The sequence below is a fragment of the Phoenix dactylifera genome, unplaced genomic scaffold, assembly GCF_009389715.1.
Source record: "Phoenix dactylifera cultivar Barhee BC4 unplaced genomic scaffold, palm_55x_up_171113_PBpolish2nd_filt_p 000228F, whole genome shotgun sequence".
Lineage (NCBI taxonomy): Eukaryota > Viridiplantae > Streptophyta > Magnoliopsida > Arecales > Arecaceae > Phoenix > Phoenix dactylifera.
In genome coordinates this window covers 8,062-26,826 of record NW_024067733.1, presented here as the reverse complement: position 1 = coordinate 26,826, position 18,765 = coordinate 8,062, and the positions used below count along the sequence as shown (strand labels likewise).

The following is an 18,765-nucleotide window of genomic DNA, read 5'->3' as shown; positions in this document are numbered from 1 at the left end:
TTTTAAGGTTGTTGCCCAACTATGCAAACCAAGAATTAGGTTTTTTTCACAAACTTTAACTAATATTGTAGCAGAATTAAATGCTGAATAGATAAGTATTTAAATCAGCAAGAAAATTTATGCAAAGAATTAAAGCAAGAAAAACAAACTAGGCAAACACAAAAAATTTATATTGGTTCGGTGCCAATCCTATGCCTTCATCCACTCTCCAAAATCTCTTGGGAATTTCACTATAATCTATAACCCAGATTATAGCCCAATTATTTTTTAGGTTCACAACAAAACTCAGTTGATTTTTTTAGGTCAATCAACCCAAATCTTTATTGATTATTTTTCGGGTTTATGATCAACTTAGTTGATTTTCCAAGCTAATCAACCAAAACCTTCTTCGAGCCTATCCCAACCTCAACACAATCCAATTACAAATTTGTCTGGACCATTCCGGCTCAACACAATCCAGTTACGGATTTGGATAGACCTTTTCCAAGTTTCAGTTCCTGAAACTTGTTACAGCAAAAAATAGAAAGAAGTAAATGTTGTTACAATGAATACAACTCCAGAATAGTAAATGCAAAATAATAATTGGAGCTACACTCTGTTGGTTGACTTGATTGCTCTTGAAGGCGTTTCACCAACTCTTAAAAGTTGAAGATGTATCTTTCAGCTTACAATGAAAACTCTTAAATGATTTGCTTGTTGATGCTTTCTCTCTCTTTCTTTCTTGCTCTTAATTTTTTTTGTAGTGCTTGAGCTCTCTCCTTTCCTTTAGTGTTCCTATGCGTTTATACTTTTTGGAGAATGTTGGAACACTTTTCTAGCTGTTAGACAGTTCATAGAGCCGTGGTGAGATAAAAAAAGCCGTTTAGTCTCGTAGGAAAACTAGCTGTTACAGTTGTCAAGTGCAGCGGGGTCGACTTGAGATTTTAAGGAGTCGACTCATGATCTTTAGGGTCGACTCGTGCTATGCTGGAGTTGGCTCGAGTACTTCATCGGTCGACTCGCTAATGAGATGAATTCCCTAGCTTTTTATCTGTCCTCCGAGACTGTTTTGGGGTTGACTTGTGATCTGTTGGAGTTGGCTCGTGAGGGTGCATTTGTAAGCGACAGTGTTCTGGGGTCGACTTGTTACAGGCTTGAGGTCGACTCTTGAGGTAGCTTGGGATGAAATCTTCTGTGTTTGTATGTGAGCTTCCAAGAAACGTATTCATGATTTTTTGGGGTTTAGCTTCTTTGTTATGGAGCTTCAGATGATGATTTTCTTTTGATAATGACTGAAGGCTTTCTTCTTGCTTTCTAAAATCTATCGCTTAAACTCAAAACAAATATATTAGTCAATTTTTAACTTAACTGTTTTGCATTATCAAAATCAACCTTTTAGGTTCAACAAAGACTTCTTTTCTACAAGCAAGCATTTGTATATATAAAGTATGGATTATGTTGTTTTACATTTTGTATTGATGTATCCTTATCGTGTTGTATCCATATCTTATATATTGGATCCATGTTTCATAGGCTAGAAAGTATCAAATCTGGACTCCGTGCAAGTAATTTTCTTGAAAGGAGCACACATTCAGGGATTTGGTGTGTGTAAACATGCAATTGAAAATGATTCGAAAGGTTAAGACCCTAGTGCCAAATAATATGTATGTCAATACAATATGGAACTTTCAGGAGTAATCAGGTTGTTTTGGTAAACTAACACTTTTCTGGGTGACATTAATGCAAGGTCCGCCGAACCGGTACCGGTTTGTATCGGTGCCCAACCGGTTTGCTGCGCAGCGGGTGCCCGCGCGGTTTCCAGCACGTGCGGGCTTGCATACCGGTGCGAACCAGTCCAGTTTGCATCGGCACAAGCCGATATTGGTAGGTGTACCAGTGCTCAGTTTGCACCGGTATGCCTCTGTACCACTTAGTTCTAGCCCCTTTGGGGCCGAAACCGTTTTCCACTGCCTTTGGAGCCGGAACCGTTTTCTACCGCCGTACCGTACCGGTCAGGTTCAGCATACCATGCATTAATATTATAGATCATGCTTAGTGTTGACATGTTATGGTGGTCATTGTAAAGTAAAGATTATGTGTAATTGAATGACAATTATCATTGAAGTGAAAGTATGAGCCTTACAATGAGTCACAAAAAAGTAGAGATCTTCTAGGATAATCTGGAGTTGACATTCACCAATAATATCAAAGGATTATGCTTCGAAGGATAACAAATAAACATATGACATTGAGGACATTGTAAGATATGTTTTTTAAATTTGAAAATATACTAAATGCTGAAAGGATGATGAGGTTAAATATGCATGCAGCTGATGGTGATCTAAGTGATACGTGTGCTTAAAAAAATAGGGAGAAAAATTTACAAACTAAAATGGGTGAATGAGAGAAAAACCTGGGATATTGCAACAATCAAGCTAGGTATATTAAGGGCTATAATGATAAGGTTTTGGTTAAAGTAGTGAGATTAAATAAATATAAAGAGTTCATTGCTAGAAATTATCAATTGTGGTTTCTGTTACAGGACTTCCGTTAAAATAACCATATGTAGGGATTTGGTGTATGTAATGTAGAGATACCTCTGAAATCAAATCAAAAGGTCAAGAATGTAGGGCCAAATAAGTATGAAAATTTCCTTTAGAATAAGTGTGAAAACTTTAGGAACAATTAGGTTGTTTTTGGTGAATTAACTTTTCGACGGGATATTGATATTGTGGAACATGCAGGACATTAATATATTGAGGTGGAAGTGTAACTCAGTTTTGTTCTTTCCTGGATGTTTAAATATTTCTTTTTAATTTTTCATTTTTTTAATCTATTTATGAAATTTTCTTTTTTATTGGATGTTTTCTTTTAGTTTTCCACTTGTATGCATCGGCATGTGGACCCCATACTGCATAAGCCCTATGCCTATGAAACATTTTTTTTGGGGTATCCATATAATTAAATTTCTGCCTTCCCTTCTAAACACAAACATTTTACCTTAGCTGCAGAAGCTATCTGATACCACCTTTAGAGGAGTCTTCTATCTTCCATTTTCTCTTACTAGAATGTTTAAGCATAATAAAGGAAAGCAGGAAGAGGACTCTTGAGGGATTAAATTATGCAAGCTGTAGTCAACAAATAGCATAGGTTTTCATTGATGTTCATTAATTACATGGTGGAATCCAGAAACATTTTGCTCACCAGGTGATGCTAGTAGATATGTTGAAAAGTTCACCACATTATAGTACACTTGCTAATGTTAATGATTATAGGATTCAGGTTAGGAAGGTATTTCATTGATTAGTGCCACTTGATGGAATGTTTCAGAATACAATAGTTATTTAAATTATTCAAATTTTGCTAATTAGTTGGCTTCTAATTACCTTGTGCCTGATGAAGGTTTTGTATGCATAACTGCTAAGTGTATTAAGCTGAAGTTGGTCATGTCTCTTCATTGGTCCAATCCTCAGGAATTGCTTGTTTTAGTACATGCTTGCTTAAATTTGTTTTTCCTTCTTGGATGCCTTCATTCTCTGTACTCTTGCTTATTCAGTATAGCTTACTTACTGGGGCCTGTGCACAAGTAGGCCTGCAACCTGGCCTGGTCTAGACTGGGGCATGCATGACCTGGATGCAACCCAGTTCTTTTTCAGGTCATGATTTTAGACCTAAACCCAACAATTGACTGACCAGGTTGGGTCCATTGAAATTTTCTTAGACCAATGGGTCATTTGGGCTGGGCGACTGGGCTGTCTCAAGCATAACCCAAGATCAACCCAGTGCATTTGTGTTCAGGTCGAGTCTGGTCTAGGTTCAGGTCCAACACAAGATAAAAGGAAACTATACTATTCATTATATGTTTGAAAAAAAAAAATACTAATGGATTTCGAAGACATGGGTTTCTGACTTTCTGGATTTTTGGATGAGGTCGAGCTAGGTTGAATGAGGCCATCTAATGTTTGAGTTGTTTTCGGCACATTAGTACCCAAGTCTAACTAGATCCAAGTTGGGTAGGAGAACAAGATGAACCAAATCAGGGTTTTCAAACCAGTCATTTTTAGAACCCGACCTGACCTATGGGTCTAAAGGCCTAGTCAGACTGGGCCTCTATGGGTTGGAAACTCAGGACCAGGTTAAGTCATGAGTTGACCTGACTCATTTTCTGCCCTATACCTGAAGCAGAGTTTAGGGTATGCATGTTCACTTGAAATCATGATCCTTCCTCTATCAGTGCCATTGATGTACTTAATTCACATTTTACGTAATTTCTGATTGATTTCTCCCTTTTCCCTCCCAGAGGTTACGAATCTATCAACAAAGGTGCGAATCCTTTGAAACCATTGTGCATTCTTATACATCTTGCCAATATGCTTGGGATGAACCATGCTTCTCTCATCGTCTTGTTGTTGAGGTATGCATAATTACCTGCTCACTCACTCCAATGCTTCTATTCACATAGTTATGCATGCTAATATTCATATATATTGGTTGTTAGGTGCCTGGAGAGCGAATTTTGGGAACATATAGTCTTGATGATGTAAAAGAATATGTGCCTGTGTACTTACCTCCAACATCCGAGGTATGGATTCTTTGTTAGTGATGTTAAATTGGTAATGCCATATATAATTAAGAAGTGGTTTTTGTTAAACTTTTAGTATTTTTCCTATTTAGCATTTTTTTTCTCAGCAGAGAGTATCTAGTTTATGTCTTTCGGCAATGCTTTTGCGAAACTGGTTTTTCTCTAACAGTGTTCTTGAATAGAAAATTCCTCTTAGTAATATTATCATGATAGTATAGTATTATACTATTATCTTTGAATGCTATTGTATTTTATGCTGGACCATCTGCTTTCTTTTCCAATGTTCCTTCACTGGATGTTGTTGGTCTTGGAGACTTGACTAATGCACGCTGGTTTCTTGACATTCAACTTCATTCTGTGTTGCAGAAACCAGAAAGAAGACTTTATATCTCTGTACATGCTGAAGGAGCAATTAAGGTTATTTACGGGTGCTTCAATTTCATAGGATTGAATAGAGTACTCTTGAATTGTATTTTTCATTGTTTTATTCTATGATTCACAGGTTCTCAGTATTGTCGATTCAGGTTATCATATCGTGAAAGATATGAAAGAGACTAGCTTTTTTGGATTTAAAGAAAAAAAGAACGTTGATCAAAAACAGGATTGTTATTCTAATTTCACTGAAATGGTTACATTACATCTGCCATTTCTTGGGATCTCCTTAATCAACTCTTCTCCACAGGTCAAAAATATGAGCTTCTTTATGATACAATGTGATTTTTGCACTATTGTATATTCCTTTTTTTCGCATTGCACATTGTTGGTATCAAGCGCCATGATTATTAAGAATTGATGTTTTCTCTTCAGGAATTGGTTTTTGCATGCGTAAAGGAAATCACAGTTGTTTTAATGCAAAGTTTGGATCAGCAGAAGATTTCATTCAAAATCTTATCCCTGCAAATTGATAATCAGTTGCCTGATACTCCATATCCTATTATGCTATCTTTTGATAATGAACATAGAGGGCGATCAATGAATTTCTTGAAAAACAAAGAAAATAGGTTAAGGTTCCAGCATGAGAATATCAGTGCTTCTTCATTTGACAGTTCCCTTGAACCAATCTTTTACTTAGCTGCAGCCAAGTGGAGGAATACAGATACATCATTGGTGTCCTTTCAATATATAAATTTAGGGTACCTTTCAATTCTTGCTTAAATGTTATCTTCTTTTATGCATAGATCCTGGCTTTTAGTAATTCTTTACTATACTAAATTGCAGTTTGGCCCCTCTTTGTATCGAGCTTGAAGAGCAAGTTCTCTTGAGTTTGTTCGAATATTTTAGAACTGTGTCTTCTAGATTGCAGGGCAGAAGCTTACAGAAAAGTTTTGAACTGCGGACTTTAGACTATGGTATAGATGTTCTAATAGAGAGCCCAGTTCTTGATTACAAGTGTAGAAATTCTGAATTTGTGGAAATCCCGAAAAAGAGTGGACTATTACCCTCTGTTGTTCCAATTGGAGCTCCATGGCAGCAGATTTATCTTTTAGCAAGAAGCAAGAAGATGTATGTGGAAGTGTTTGAATTGGGTCCCATTGTGCTGTCTTTAAGGTGAGTATCTTAAAATTTGTGATTATTTATCAAAAAATGTTTGATATGAAACACATACTAAACAGCACAGCAAGATAGTTAGGAAGTCTATGTATTCCTGCCCCAATCCCAATGATCACTTAAAGTTAATATGCTATACTTTCCACTGGAAAATCATTATTTTGTTCTGCTAACTTGTCCATTTGATGTTATAGTTTTTCAAGCACTCCATGGATGGTTAAGAATGAAGTTCGTGGAGATTTGGAACCTTTTATTCACATCACCAGTACTATGTTTCAGGTGGAAATGATTCTCTAAAATGGTTTCTATTCCAATCATTTTAACCAAGAACAGTTTACTTTCTGTGAAAATTGACGAATTGTATTTTTTTACTCTAACTGCAGCTGTTAAAATATCAATTATCTAAAATTTTTGACAGATGCTCCTGCACTTAATTTCGTATAGTGAGAGACACTGAACCACAATTTGCTTTGTTTTTTATTCTATAGCTCATAATTTGATTCTGATGTAATTCGCTTGTACATTTAAATTTAATGTTGCAAAAGATAAAAACAGCTTCCGTAGTCAATATTTTAGTGCAGCTGTGCATATTGTCACGCCCCTGGATCGGGACTGCGACACGGCCGTGCTACTGCAAGCTACTGCCCGCAATAACACGAAGCCTCATTATTAATAATTCATAAACAAAAGGGTCATTTCATTCATAAAGTATTTCTCCAAAATAGAGCAATATAGAGCTCTAAATTTGTACATCCAAAATGAATTTCCTCACCCAAAAGTCTTCCGGCTCTCTGCTCCTAGCACCCTATATATCTGAAAGAAAAACAACAGAGGGTATATGTGAGCTATGTGGCTCAGTAAGTGACCATGTACTATCTTATCGGATCAAGCATAAGAATTCATACAGTTAGCATCATTTAAAGGAGATAGCAGTTATAGCAAAATACAATATTTCATAAAGGATATATTCAAAAATCCATCATAAAACAATGTATGCTCTGGCCAGGCAAGTTCATAAATGTCACGGCCCGCCTGCGCAGGGCACGTGGCCATCGGGCCCACCTCATGATCATATTCAAATATCATTTTAATGCAATATATCACAATAATAATTCATACCTAATCATGTATTCATGAAGAAATACTATTTAACCAAATTCATAAATCACATGCAATCATATGCTTGATCCTAATTTTGGAAAAATACACCATGTCAAATACTATTTCATCATTCATACTTATAACTTAAACAGTAATTTGCAATCAATAAGATTTGTGCAGGGTCACTTATCTCGGTTCGCTCTCGGAACTTTAATCTTGTCCTGACAAATTCTCTATACCTATTGAACAATTCAAAATATATTTTTCATTATTCATCAATTTAAAACTCCGAAGTAAACTTGAATCGATCTTAAGTCCCAACCGAGTATTTGAACTAAAATCCACTTATTCACTATTTGTTTTATTTTTATTTTTATTTTTCTTTTTTCCTTTCTTTTTCTTTTTCTTTTCCTTCTCTTTTCTTTTTCTTCTTTTCTTCTCTTTTCTTTTTCTTCTTTTCTTCTCCTTCCTGAAGCTTCTCCCGACTCCTCTCTTCCTTCCATCATGAAGAGAGAGAGGAGGGTGAGCTCGGGAGGGACCGAGCCAGGGCCGGCCGGCTCCCGCGACCGGCTCCCGCGGCCGTCAACCGCAACCGAAGCCTGCGGCGCCCTCGGCCGCGCTTGCGGCCGACGCTCGACGCCCGCGTCCTCGGCCGGCCTGCGGCCGATGCTCGGGCCGGCGGCGCTCGCGGCCGAAGCCGGTGACCGCCGCACGCGACGACGAACCAGTGAGTTCTCCTTCCTTCTCCATTCTTTCTTCCTTTCTTTCTTTTCTTCTCCTCCCTTTCTTCTCTTCTCCCGATCCCTCTTTTCCTTTCCCCCTTTCTTCTCCCACGAAGGGAGGAAGGCGAGCTCGGGATGAGGGCGACGGAGTTCTCGGGAAGGCTGGCCGAGGCCGGCGGCGCCTACGGCGGCCCTCCCTTCTCCTGCGGAGGAGAGACGCGCCCGGAGAAGCTAGCGGCTCGTGGGATGCCAGCGGCTGAGCCCACGGCCGCTCCCCGCGATGGTCGTGGCGCTCACGGCCGAGCTGCAACGCCGCAGTGCTCGCGGCCGGGGCCAGCGGCGTCGGCAACGCTCGCGGCCGCACGCGGTGAGCCTTCTTTCTTCCCCTTCCTTTCTCTCGTTCTTTCTTTCTTTCTTTGTTATCTCGAATAAATCAAGAGGAGAGAAGAAAACAAGGATTAAGGTCTACCTTACCCTGGGAAGTGGCTGCAACGCCCCCTGCTCTGGTGTCTCCGTTGCCAGTTCAAGGAGTTCCCCCTAAGGAAGAAGGAAGGGCATGGTGAGGTCCTACCAATAGTGCTCTTAAGCGGTGGTAACCGCTCAAGCTGCCAGCAGCTGTCCCTCCCAGCAGCGAGCTATCCCTCCCTTCTATTGACAACAGGACCTCCCCAAAGGAGGTGGCGGTGGCCTCCAAATGGCTGGCTACATTGGGCTGGCCCATAGGCCCAACTGGGTATGGGCTGCTGAATGGGCCAGTCCTCACACATATATAGTGTAGTGTTATTTTCCTTGTTAAAAATTAACTTTGTCCAATCATTTTCTGTATGTCAGAAGGTAAATATTTGGGTAATAAGGATAAGGATGCTAGTGATTATTTTTATGTTTGGGGGGCTAAAAAATGATGGCTTCTCAAAGGATCTTTTTAGTTTTTGTGTATTAGGCCAACCCTAATTTTACAGTATAGGTTTCTTTATCAGTTTGTGTTTTGTTCTGACTGTAGCAAAAATATTATTTGGACTAACATATGTTATTCTAATGTCAAAAGAAAGCATTCGAATCTTCAGTCATTTATTAAAATGCTAGAATTTAGGAATTTAGTTTTGGAAAAGTATTAGTTGACTACAAATATTAGCCTGGTTTTAAGCTCAAAATTTATTATGATCATCTTAGTAATGAGCCAAATTTGATAGTCAAGGGTTAAATTTAGTGCATGTATATGGACTTCAACATTATGTTTAACAAAGTTCATAAATTTAGATTCAAAGATGTGAATTTATGAAGTTGTAAACTTTGGATCTGTGAACAATTAGGAAAATAGCAGAGGTCTATATAAATTCATGTTATTTGTTTCAGATACATGTTGGCAATGACACTGAGTATCAGACACATGTTCCAAAGTAAACTGAATACTTTCAATGAGAACCATAGTGTTTTAAGTGATTTATCATAGGCATTTGAGATATAATATTAGTTTAATACATTGTTCAGGATCAGTTGCTTCTTGTTTATCTGTATATGAAAATGTGAATATCTGCATGCATCCCTTTGTTTGCTTCCGTCAGACTATTTGTTGGTACTAACGTTACCATTGATTGCAGAGAGGTTTGATGGCCCTTGTTGATGTTGAAGGAGTACCTGTTCATCTTAAACAACTAATACTAGGACATCTTATGGCTAGCTGGGAATCAATCCAAGAGATCCTTATTAGACACTATACGAGGCAGTTGCTTCATGAAATGTATAAGGTGGACTTTTAATCTTTCTGACAGATATGGTGGAACTTGTGCTTGTTTCTGTCCCCTATTGTTATGTTTAACTTGCATACAAATGTATGCTAATGCTGCTTCTGATGCAAGTAGTGCAATAACCTTGTCATTCACTAAAGTCACAATTTGATTCAGATGTCTGTAGAGGATAAAGCTATTTACACTGTTTGATAAATTTTGTTCAAGATGTCATAGTGTGTGATAGAACACCATGGGTTTGAATTACTGCTTTTATGTAATAGTAATTTAATAAATAGTGGTATGCATCTAGTAAGGTTTTGGGATGTGGTTGTCATATTAGGCCTCCTTGGTGCAGTTTAATTTACTCCTTTATATCATTTTTTCAGAATCTTGCAGTGCAACTAAAAGTCAATATAGAAAATTAAAATATGAGAAAATATTTTGACTAAATCTTCTTGAGCCATACTAAGCTAGTCATGTTATTCTCATGCAGACCTCAATCTGGACCTACCTTGCTCATGTTCAGCTTGTGTACGGCCCAAAATGTACATAGGTTATTTTTTGTTGACTTTATTATAGAAGAAGATAATTTTCAAAAACCATGCTTTTCTTATATCTCCTATTTATTGATGAAAGCTCAATAATAGATTGTTTTCTTTATTTCTTGCTCGTGTTCAGCTCGTCTATGCTCCAAAATGTACATAGATCATTCTTGTTGATTCTGTTGAGCTAGAATATAATTTTCAAAGATCATGCTGTTCTTACACCTGTTAATTTTTGAAGAGAGCTCAGTTATAGATTTCCAAAGTAGCCATGTCATGATCAAATTTGTTTGTTGGATATAAAGTTCCATACGGGAATCAGATTTTCTTTTTTAATTCATTCTGGGTTGTTTGGCCACTTCAACTGTAGGTTTTTGGTTCTGCTGGTGTTATAGGAAATCCTATTGGCTTTGCAAGGAATGTTGGGCTTGGTATCAGGGACTTTCTATCTGTTTCTGGCAAGGAAATTTTACAGGTATGCAACATTCACTGTTTGGATCATCTTGTCTGGAGGATGGAAGTTATTTGATCCAAACTTTAGTTTAAGTTGGTGCCTTTGCAGAGCCCTGGTGGACTATTAACTGGTATAGCACATGGTTCAAAGAGTCTTCTTAGTAGCACAGTCTATGCCATAAGCAGTGCTACTACTCAGTTCAGTAAAGCTGCTCATAAGGTATTTTTGATGGTTTCCTTCAATAGATTATTATGAAAGGATCATTCTCGTCTCACATTATCAGGCATTTACTTTTGCAGGGTATTGTTGCTTTTACATTTGATGAACAGGCTGTGTTTGAAATGGATGAACAGCAGAAGCATCCAGATTCACACGGAAAAGGCGTTTTAAATGAATTTTTAGAGGTAAAACTTCTTGTATTAATCCCCTAGATAGATTAGAAATATGAAGCATGGGTGTAAGATGCAACATGAGGTTCTCAAAATGTGAGAGCAAGTATTTTAAAAACAGATGTTATTCTATATGTTCTAATTCTATTAATCAGTGTTTCTATAGGCTACGACAATATGTTAAAGCATTTTCTTATAGAGGGGGGGGGGGGGGGGGGGGGGGGGGGGGGGGGGGGGTTTTGTGGAAACTAATTGGTGTATATAAAATAAAGGATGATTGGTCAAAACTCTTAAGTCTTTGGAAAATGCTATTTAGAATTGTTTGATATTTTACATGCATGTGTTTAATCTTAAAATGGTAATGGTGATTCTAAGCTAAATAATAGTCCTCCAACAGTCTTTAAATATACTCAACTATGAGTCATTTTATGAATGCTTTGTAATATGATATTATCAAGCTGTTATTAAGGCTTTACTTGGTTACCTAGGAAGTAATATGCATCTTTAGGAGTTTGTCAAGATGGGGTTCACCTAACTCCATATTACAATTAGTTTGTCGAGAATATCACCATACTATCAAGACATATATATAGTCATCAATTGACTTTCTGAATGTGGTTTTTGCTAATTGTCATAAATGATATCATTGTATATAATAATGAGTTATGCCTTCCATTTTTATACTGGCCAACATATGCCCTAAAGTAGTGGCATGACAAATTTTATGGATTATAATTGGCATTGTGGTGCGGACACCAGTTTGATAAAGTAGTAACTCGTCACTCGGGTCTACGTTCGCCACAGGAGGATGGTCCAACCAGTTTGATTTTATTTTGGAGTGATTTTATTTTATTTGGACTTATTAGGGTATTTTGTTATTTGACAGCTTTGAGGGCTTATTTTGGTATTTTGCTATTTTGAGGGTCTTTTGTGAGACTAGTTTCGTTTTAGGAATTTTTTGAATTTTCTAGGTCTTATAAATATGTTGGACCGTACATCGTTTAGGGTTATGCGATGAATAAAATTTTTGAATTCCTTTCTTTAGCTATGGCGTGTGAAACCTTGAGCAAGGCTAAGTGCGAAGCCTAGTTCTTTCTTCCTCCTCCCTTCTCTCTCCTTCTCTATTTCTTCTTCTTCTCTCTCTCTCTCTCTCCTTCCTCTTCTCTCCTCTCTTTCTCTCTTTCTTGTCCTGCTGTCCGGCATCACATTGCTTTCTTTCATTTAATAGCTGAAAATAATGTGGCCATATTATTGTATATGTTCAATGCTGTGCTATTTATGCCATTATATGTGATGTCACATTACTGATATACTCCTAGAAAAGGATTCTACGTAAAGTAATTTATTATGATGACTTGCTCTTGAGCCATAAAATGGATTCTAGTGTCAACCCAACTTTCTGATCGGAAACCCATGGCTGAACATTCAATGGGTATAAACAAACTAATGGAATGAATAGAATGTGCAGAACTGTAGAGTAGTTCTTTTTGATGATCCCTAAATCATCTTTTTTTTTGAACTACAATGGGATTTGCAGAATTTTTGCTCTAAATGAGCCGGAGGTAGGATTTTATGTGAAGTACTTATTTGCAAGGTACCTTTTGAGGACATCATGTAATTTGCAGTAGAGGTCGTTCAATAATTGCTTATGGGGATTTGGGATAAAAGCATAAATTACTCTTCAATCAAGATACCAGCACATCACTTTAAACTGCTACCCTGAGTAGATCTCATGGCAAGCCTCCTGGCATGTGTTTTGCAAAAAATTGACTTGCAAGAGCAAAGTTCAAAAACTTTGGTTTACTAAATTATTTTTGGATGGAAGTTAGTCTACATAAAGCAAAGGTTCAAGCCCAGAAGGCAACTTCACCCATTGCATGGGAAACATCACTTGAGGCTTTTGTGATTTTAATTGTAATTTTAATTTTGATTTTGATTAATTTTAAATTGGGTGGTACTTAAGAAACATAAGACTTTAAGGATCTAAAAATTTCTAAGTAGTTCAATTCGAATATTTTTCCCAACTTCACTTTATTTTTGACTGAGAATTTTAAATCAATTCTAATTTTCAATCTCATGGTTCTTCCGATCTCCTTACCACCAAAAACTGTTTCCTTGCAAAAGTTTCAAACAAGGTTATTTTTGTGAATGGATGCATTTATTCAAAGTACCATTATTATATTTTCAGCTGACCAATTTTTTGGATCTACTCTTTTACAATCTTGTTATGTTTCCGCAAGTTTTGAGCGCTTTGATATAATGTTTGATCGAAATCTCAGAGCAAGCATGGAGCTTTCAATTTTTCCTTCATCTTGTCCCATCTTCTGATCTTCTCTTTTTCTTCTATTCTCTCTTTCATTCTGCCAATTATTCCATAGGAGCTGCTGTTCTTAAATTTGCTCCAACAAGTTGAACCTTCCTCTCTTCTTGTACTTATTACCAAGCAAAGCAACCCAACGTCGTCTACCCAATCTAGAATTTCTCAACCTCCATCTCACTGCCAAATTCTGAAATCTAGACATGCATACTATATTCCTTAATATTTTGTAAAGCATGCACAATACATATTCCTTCAGTGGTGTTCTAACATCTATCTTTCAAGATCTAATTGTCTTCATCAAGTGAACTACTATTTCCCCCATAAATACTGAACTAAAAGCATCTTTAACATTATGCGTTCACTTATCTTTATTCTTGTGACTGTCGAGAACTAGTGAGACTAAGATTCTGAATCTGCTCTTGCAATTTGCGAAACATCTCACTATTCTGTGTCTGCTCTTGCAATTTGTGTAACATCTCAGATTCTCAATGATAACTCCTGCCCCTTTGACCACATCCTTATCGACCTCCTATAGCTACTTATATTCACAACTTAAGCACCAAAAGAAACATAACAATATGACGCCATAAAGAACAAGCTTGCTCTTATACCAATTTGAAGCAAACCAATAACAGCAAAATATAATATAAACTATGCCACTTATATTATAGTGCACTAAACAGTAGGTAGAATAGTATCATTTTACAAATAACAGCTAGCTGTGGATGTCAAACAATCCAAAACAACAAGGAATGAAATTTCCTCACTTATTGAAACTATTACTAATGTTAGTGCTGCACAAGCACCAGGTAGTTTCTTAGATCCAAGAAAATACCTGAAATTTAGAGCTTCATAACTTGGTAAAAGCAAGTACAGATTATTATGGGCCTCTCATGCATGATGTGGCAATGGACAGATTACAAGGTTTTGCAAGGTCATAACCTGAAAATCCTTACTTTCAGCCCTCTAATCAAAACCTCATATTTTTCTTTCCAAGACTTCCTATGAAATAGCTCCTATGACAAATAGGATTAAGGGACCAAGTGACCCAGAATCTGCCCCAAATAGGACCTGACCACAACTGGGAAACTAAATTGGTGAAAATACCTCGAGGCTCACCTGACCATTAGGACATCCCAAAAAACTTTCTGACTCTTCAGATAGTATTACAATTACTTATTTGTTTATAATAGTTGTTTTGTATCATTATCCCTCTTTGTTCAACAAGGTTTGAAAACTCAGTTACAATTTTGTCTTCTGTTGGTCTCTGGAGTTTCACTTCAAGGTTCAAAAGTTTCACTTCGCATTTCAAAGTATCATCCCAAAAACAATAAATTCGAAATATGTTTAGAAAAATAGAAGAAAATAGAAAAGTATTTTATAGGATTTTGCTTTTAGGTTCTTTATTTGTGTAGTTTTAGCAATTCTGGCTTGAAATTAATATTGCATATAAGGGATGTTTTTTTTTTGTGAACATATTTTTTAGTTCTTGAGCTTTATGTAGCAATTTTGAAGCTTTTCGTGTTGAGTGCATTCAAATCTTTTTCATCATTTTCTAGCAGAACTCAAATGTATTGAACAGTCATTTTTTTTAAGGTTAAGTGGCTATTTAATCGAATAAAAGTAGATATAGGATGTTATATTTATTTTACATGAAAATGATATTATTCAGTGCCTTGCATGCTTGGCAAACACTAGCACATCAACATGCCAAGTATCGGCATGTAGCCAGCACCTTGAATGTGTTGCATGTGCAATAAAGTGCTGCCATGGTATGTACAAATGCCATACCATGCATGCCGAACAGCACTTAATCCATGCCTCTAATAGAACAATTACTTTATACTCTTTGTATTTATAAAGAAATTCAGTACATGAATTTGTCACATCCATATATATATATATCAAGATATGGCTCTTGCATTGATGTTTATGGAATGCTTCCTGTTACAGCTTATGATTTATATTGTTATATATTGTACATCAACAACAGTCCATATCATGGCCAATTCGACAAGGACATATCTTATGGAATGCTTGATATGTCCATATGCTTGCAGACTCATGTGCACTCATTTTCTACTTGTCATTTAATTTTTCTTTTTCAAAACAATGGCCCTGCATCTGATATGAGTATTGGGTCATGGATGAATTTAATCTTTCAAGTAATTTTGTCTGAGCTCATGGATGCAACAGGGTCTTACAGGATTACTTCAATCCCCAATCAGAGGTGCTGAAAGGCATGGCCTCCCTGGAGTTCTTTCAGGTTGTTCTATATAAAGATACCCAGACATTGCGTAGGGTGGTTATATATTGATGAGCGCATGTCTGTAGACCTTTGCTAATGCATGTATTTGTTCCTACAGGAATAGCAATGGGAACTGCTGGACTGGTGGCAAGGCCAATGGCTAGCATTCTTGAAGCCACAGGCAAAACAGCACAAAGCATCAGAAATCGTAGCAGCCCCCACCAATCCAGCCGCTTCCGCATCCGGTTCCCAAGGCCTTTAGCTAGAGAACTTCCCTTGTCGCCATACTCATGGGAGGAAGCAATTGGGGTGTCAATGCTTCTACAAGCGGATGGCTCCAGACTAAAGGACGAGATATTTGTTATGTGCAAAATGCTCAAACATGCAGGGAAGTTTGCTATTATCAGTGAGAGGCTTGTTTTGGTTGTTTGGTGCTCTTGTTTAGTGAGCTTGCGCTTGCCAGACTTTTCTGGTGTTCCTCCTGATCCAGGGTGGGTTATAGAAACAGAAATGGCTCTGGAGAGCATTGTCCACATAGATAGGACAGAGGAGATGGTGAATATTGTTGGAAGCAAAGCGGAAACACTATCCAAGCAGAAAAAGCGTAGCATGAGGAATAGACCTTGGGTTCCCCCTACATCAGCGCCTCTTTTTCATTTGAGTGTTGAATTACCAAACAAGGAAGAAGCTGAGGATACTCTGCAGGTTTTGTTGTCTGCAATTGAGCAAGGGAAGTTGCGAAGGTGGGGGGTGCACATGCTTCACCGAAACAATCTCAGATGAAAAGTAAAATGAATGACATCTTGTTTCGTCTAAGAATTGAATTTTACACCTTAATGCCTGACCAACCAATGAGCGCATTGTACCTTTTCTACATCAAACATTGGTGGATAGCAAGTCTGTTGGGTAGATTGCATGATATGCCAACTGTACATAGTTAGAAGTGGCGGAAGAACATTAAGGATTGTGTACAAATGAAAATGCAATTCATAGCCCTTATTGTACAGTATGTAAAGCATTTAAAGAACTTTTTAGCATAAGGATATATAACAATGTGGCTAATGTAACTACTTGTGAGGGAAAATTAATGCTACTTAGTAGGTGGCAGTTTTTTGTTGTAATACCAATTGCTCAATAAAATAAAATGGGTAGCCTGTGAACTAGCATGATGTCACAAAATTATTTATTAACTGAAGCAAGGCTTGCCAACTGAAGTAATGTGAGCATCCCAAAATTAGTTTTTAGTTCTTAATTTTGATGACGTTTTTCATCTTTAGGAAGCATTATTTAAGCATCATTTTCCTGACCAACATGCTTGGGGGACTTGAGGATTGAATGGGTAGTCTTCATCGTCCATGCTGTTCGGTAAATCTCCAGCTCGAGAACTCGAGATGAAGACGGAAGCAATTGGGAAGTTGACAGTCCCACGGCCTGAGGAATGGGGGTTGGAGTCTGCATCCGTGTGGGGTACTGACTCGAGAGCGGTAGCAGCCTCATTAATTGCCGCCGATGTTTGAGTAAGCTCAGTGGCGATCCAAGGTCAGATCCAAAGAAACTTTCGGCATGGCAACTAGAACCTCGGAGGACCCTTTAGAAGCCGCCTCTTGGGAAGCCTTAGAAAAAAAGGACGAGTATGGACGGCGGGGGCGATCACCTCACCTTGGGTTACATCGCTTCGTCGGATCGACCTTTGGCCTGCGCGGTATTACCCAAACTTGAGGCTGTGGGAAGCTCGGCACGGGAAGTAGCAACTACATTTATCTTCTTCCTTGAGCGGCCAGCCTCACTCTTGCCAAGCTCTCCTGTCAGAAGTGCTCTTGGCGACCTCAAAAATCAGCTCCTTGAGGTCAATTTTTTTCCCTACGGAATATGCAGTGTGTTAGAAAAATCGAGCATCAATACTTTGAGTTTAAATTCAACTAAATCGAGCATCAATACTTAGAGTTAAATTTAATTAGACCAAGAAGTTACCCTCAGTAGAGGCTAGACTAAGGCTTGCATTCACCAAAGTTGCCTCAGAAAGCAGTTGGGTTTGCGATGGCACTTGTATATCACGAAAGGTTTTGACCCTTCCAACCATGAATGGAGGAAGGGCTAGATGAAAGAAGGTAGCAAATTTTTCTAGTGAAAAGATACCACCACTTGGGGATGCTCTCTCAATTGGAAGAAAACTCAGAATAACCCCAAAGAAGGACAAAAAACGATTTTGGTCAGGTCAAGCTGAAATTTATACAAAAGCTCAGCAAAAATGTTTGGCATGAGAAGTCTCAAACCTACCTTTAGAGTTTTTCATAAAGGGGGAGTTGATTCTTCTCTGATGATGTCGCCCGGCCAGAACAGGCAACTTTTGGATAAAGTCTCGAGGGATGTGGTATTCGAACCTAATCCTCCCCAGGTCGCCTCCTCTTGAACCTAAAAGGTTGATTTTGACGATGTAAATAGATGAGCTAAAAGTTGACTAATCTATTTGCTTTGAGCTTAAGTGAAATTTAAAAAAGCTAGAAGAAAGCCTTCAGTCACTCTCAAAAGAAGATCATCCATCTAAAGCTCCATATCAAAGAACTTCAACTCCAAAAGGCCATGAATACATTCCTCAGAAGCTCACATACAAGATCAGAAGATTTTATCCCGAGCTCCCTCAAGATTCAACCTCGAGCTTGCAACGAGTTAACCACAGAAAGCTAAGGAATTCATCTTATTGACTAGTCGACCCATAAAGTATCCGAGCCAACTCCAGCGTAGCACGAGTCGACCCTAGATAAAAAGCAAGTTGACCCTAAAATGGCTATAGAAAAAAGTCAAAGAGCTGAGAAAATCACTAGTGAGTTGACCCATGGATTTTACGAGCCGACTCTAGACAAATAGGAGTCGTCCCCAGAAAGAGATGAGTCGACCTCATGTCTAATGACCTCTCCACCATCTACCTCCACATTTCTCTCGAACAAAAAGGAAAGAGAAAGAAGAAAAAGGGGTAGAACGAGGAGAGGACAAGAACGCAGAATCAGAGAGCCCAACCAGAACTATAAATGAAGAAACTCTGATGGAAAAACAAAGGAATAGAAGTTGACGGTAGTGATAAAGTTAACCCTGGTCAAAGAAGAAGTAGGATATCATAAGCGCAATGGTGGTTCACCCTCGGCCGCTCTCAGATGA

General features: G+C 38.0%; 1 protein-coding gene across 5 annotated transcripts in view; it reads left to right on the top strand.

Moving 5' to 3' along the window:
- The window catches only part of LOC103723626, a 111,315-nt gene extending 94,529 nt beyond the window's left edge, over window positions 1-16,786 (top strand). For all 5 annotated transcript variants that reach the window (XM_008814589.4, XM_039117452.1, XM_039117454.1 and 2 more), the window contains 13 exons: window positions 4,280-4,393; window positions 4,478-4,561; window positions 4,928-4,978; window positions 5,064-5,243; window positions 5,369-5,694; window positions 5,780-6,109; window positions 6,304-6,388; window positions 9,531-9,677; window positions 10,572-10,676; window positions 10,764-10,874; window positions 10,955-11,059; window positions 15,561-15,630; window positions 15,731-16,786. In XM_008814589.4, the coding sequence (XP_008812811.3) occupies window positions 4,280-4,393; window positions 4,478-4,561; window positions 4,928-4,978; window positions 5,064-5,243; window positions 5,369-5,694; window positions 5,780-6,109; window positions 6,304-6,388; window positions 9,531-9,677; window positions 10,572-10,676; window positions 10,764-10,874; window positions 10,955-11,059; window positions 15,561-15,630; window positions 15,731-16,395 (2,373 nt within the window). In that variant the 3' untranslated portion in view covers window positions 16,396-16,786. The remainder of the gene's footprint in view (window positions 1-4,279; window positions 4,394-4,477; window positions 4,562-4,927; window positions 4,979-5,063; window positions 5,244-5,368; window positions 5,695-5,779; window positions 6,110-6,303; window positions 6,389-9,530; window positions 9,678-10,571; window positions 10,677-10,763; window positions 10,875-10,954; window positions 11,060-15,560; window positions 15,631-15,730) is intronic.
- Window positions 16,787-18,765: the final 1,979 nt, after the last annotated feature.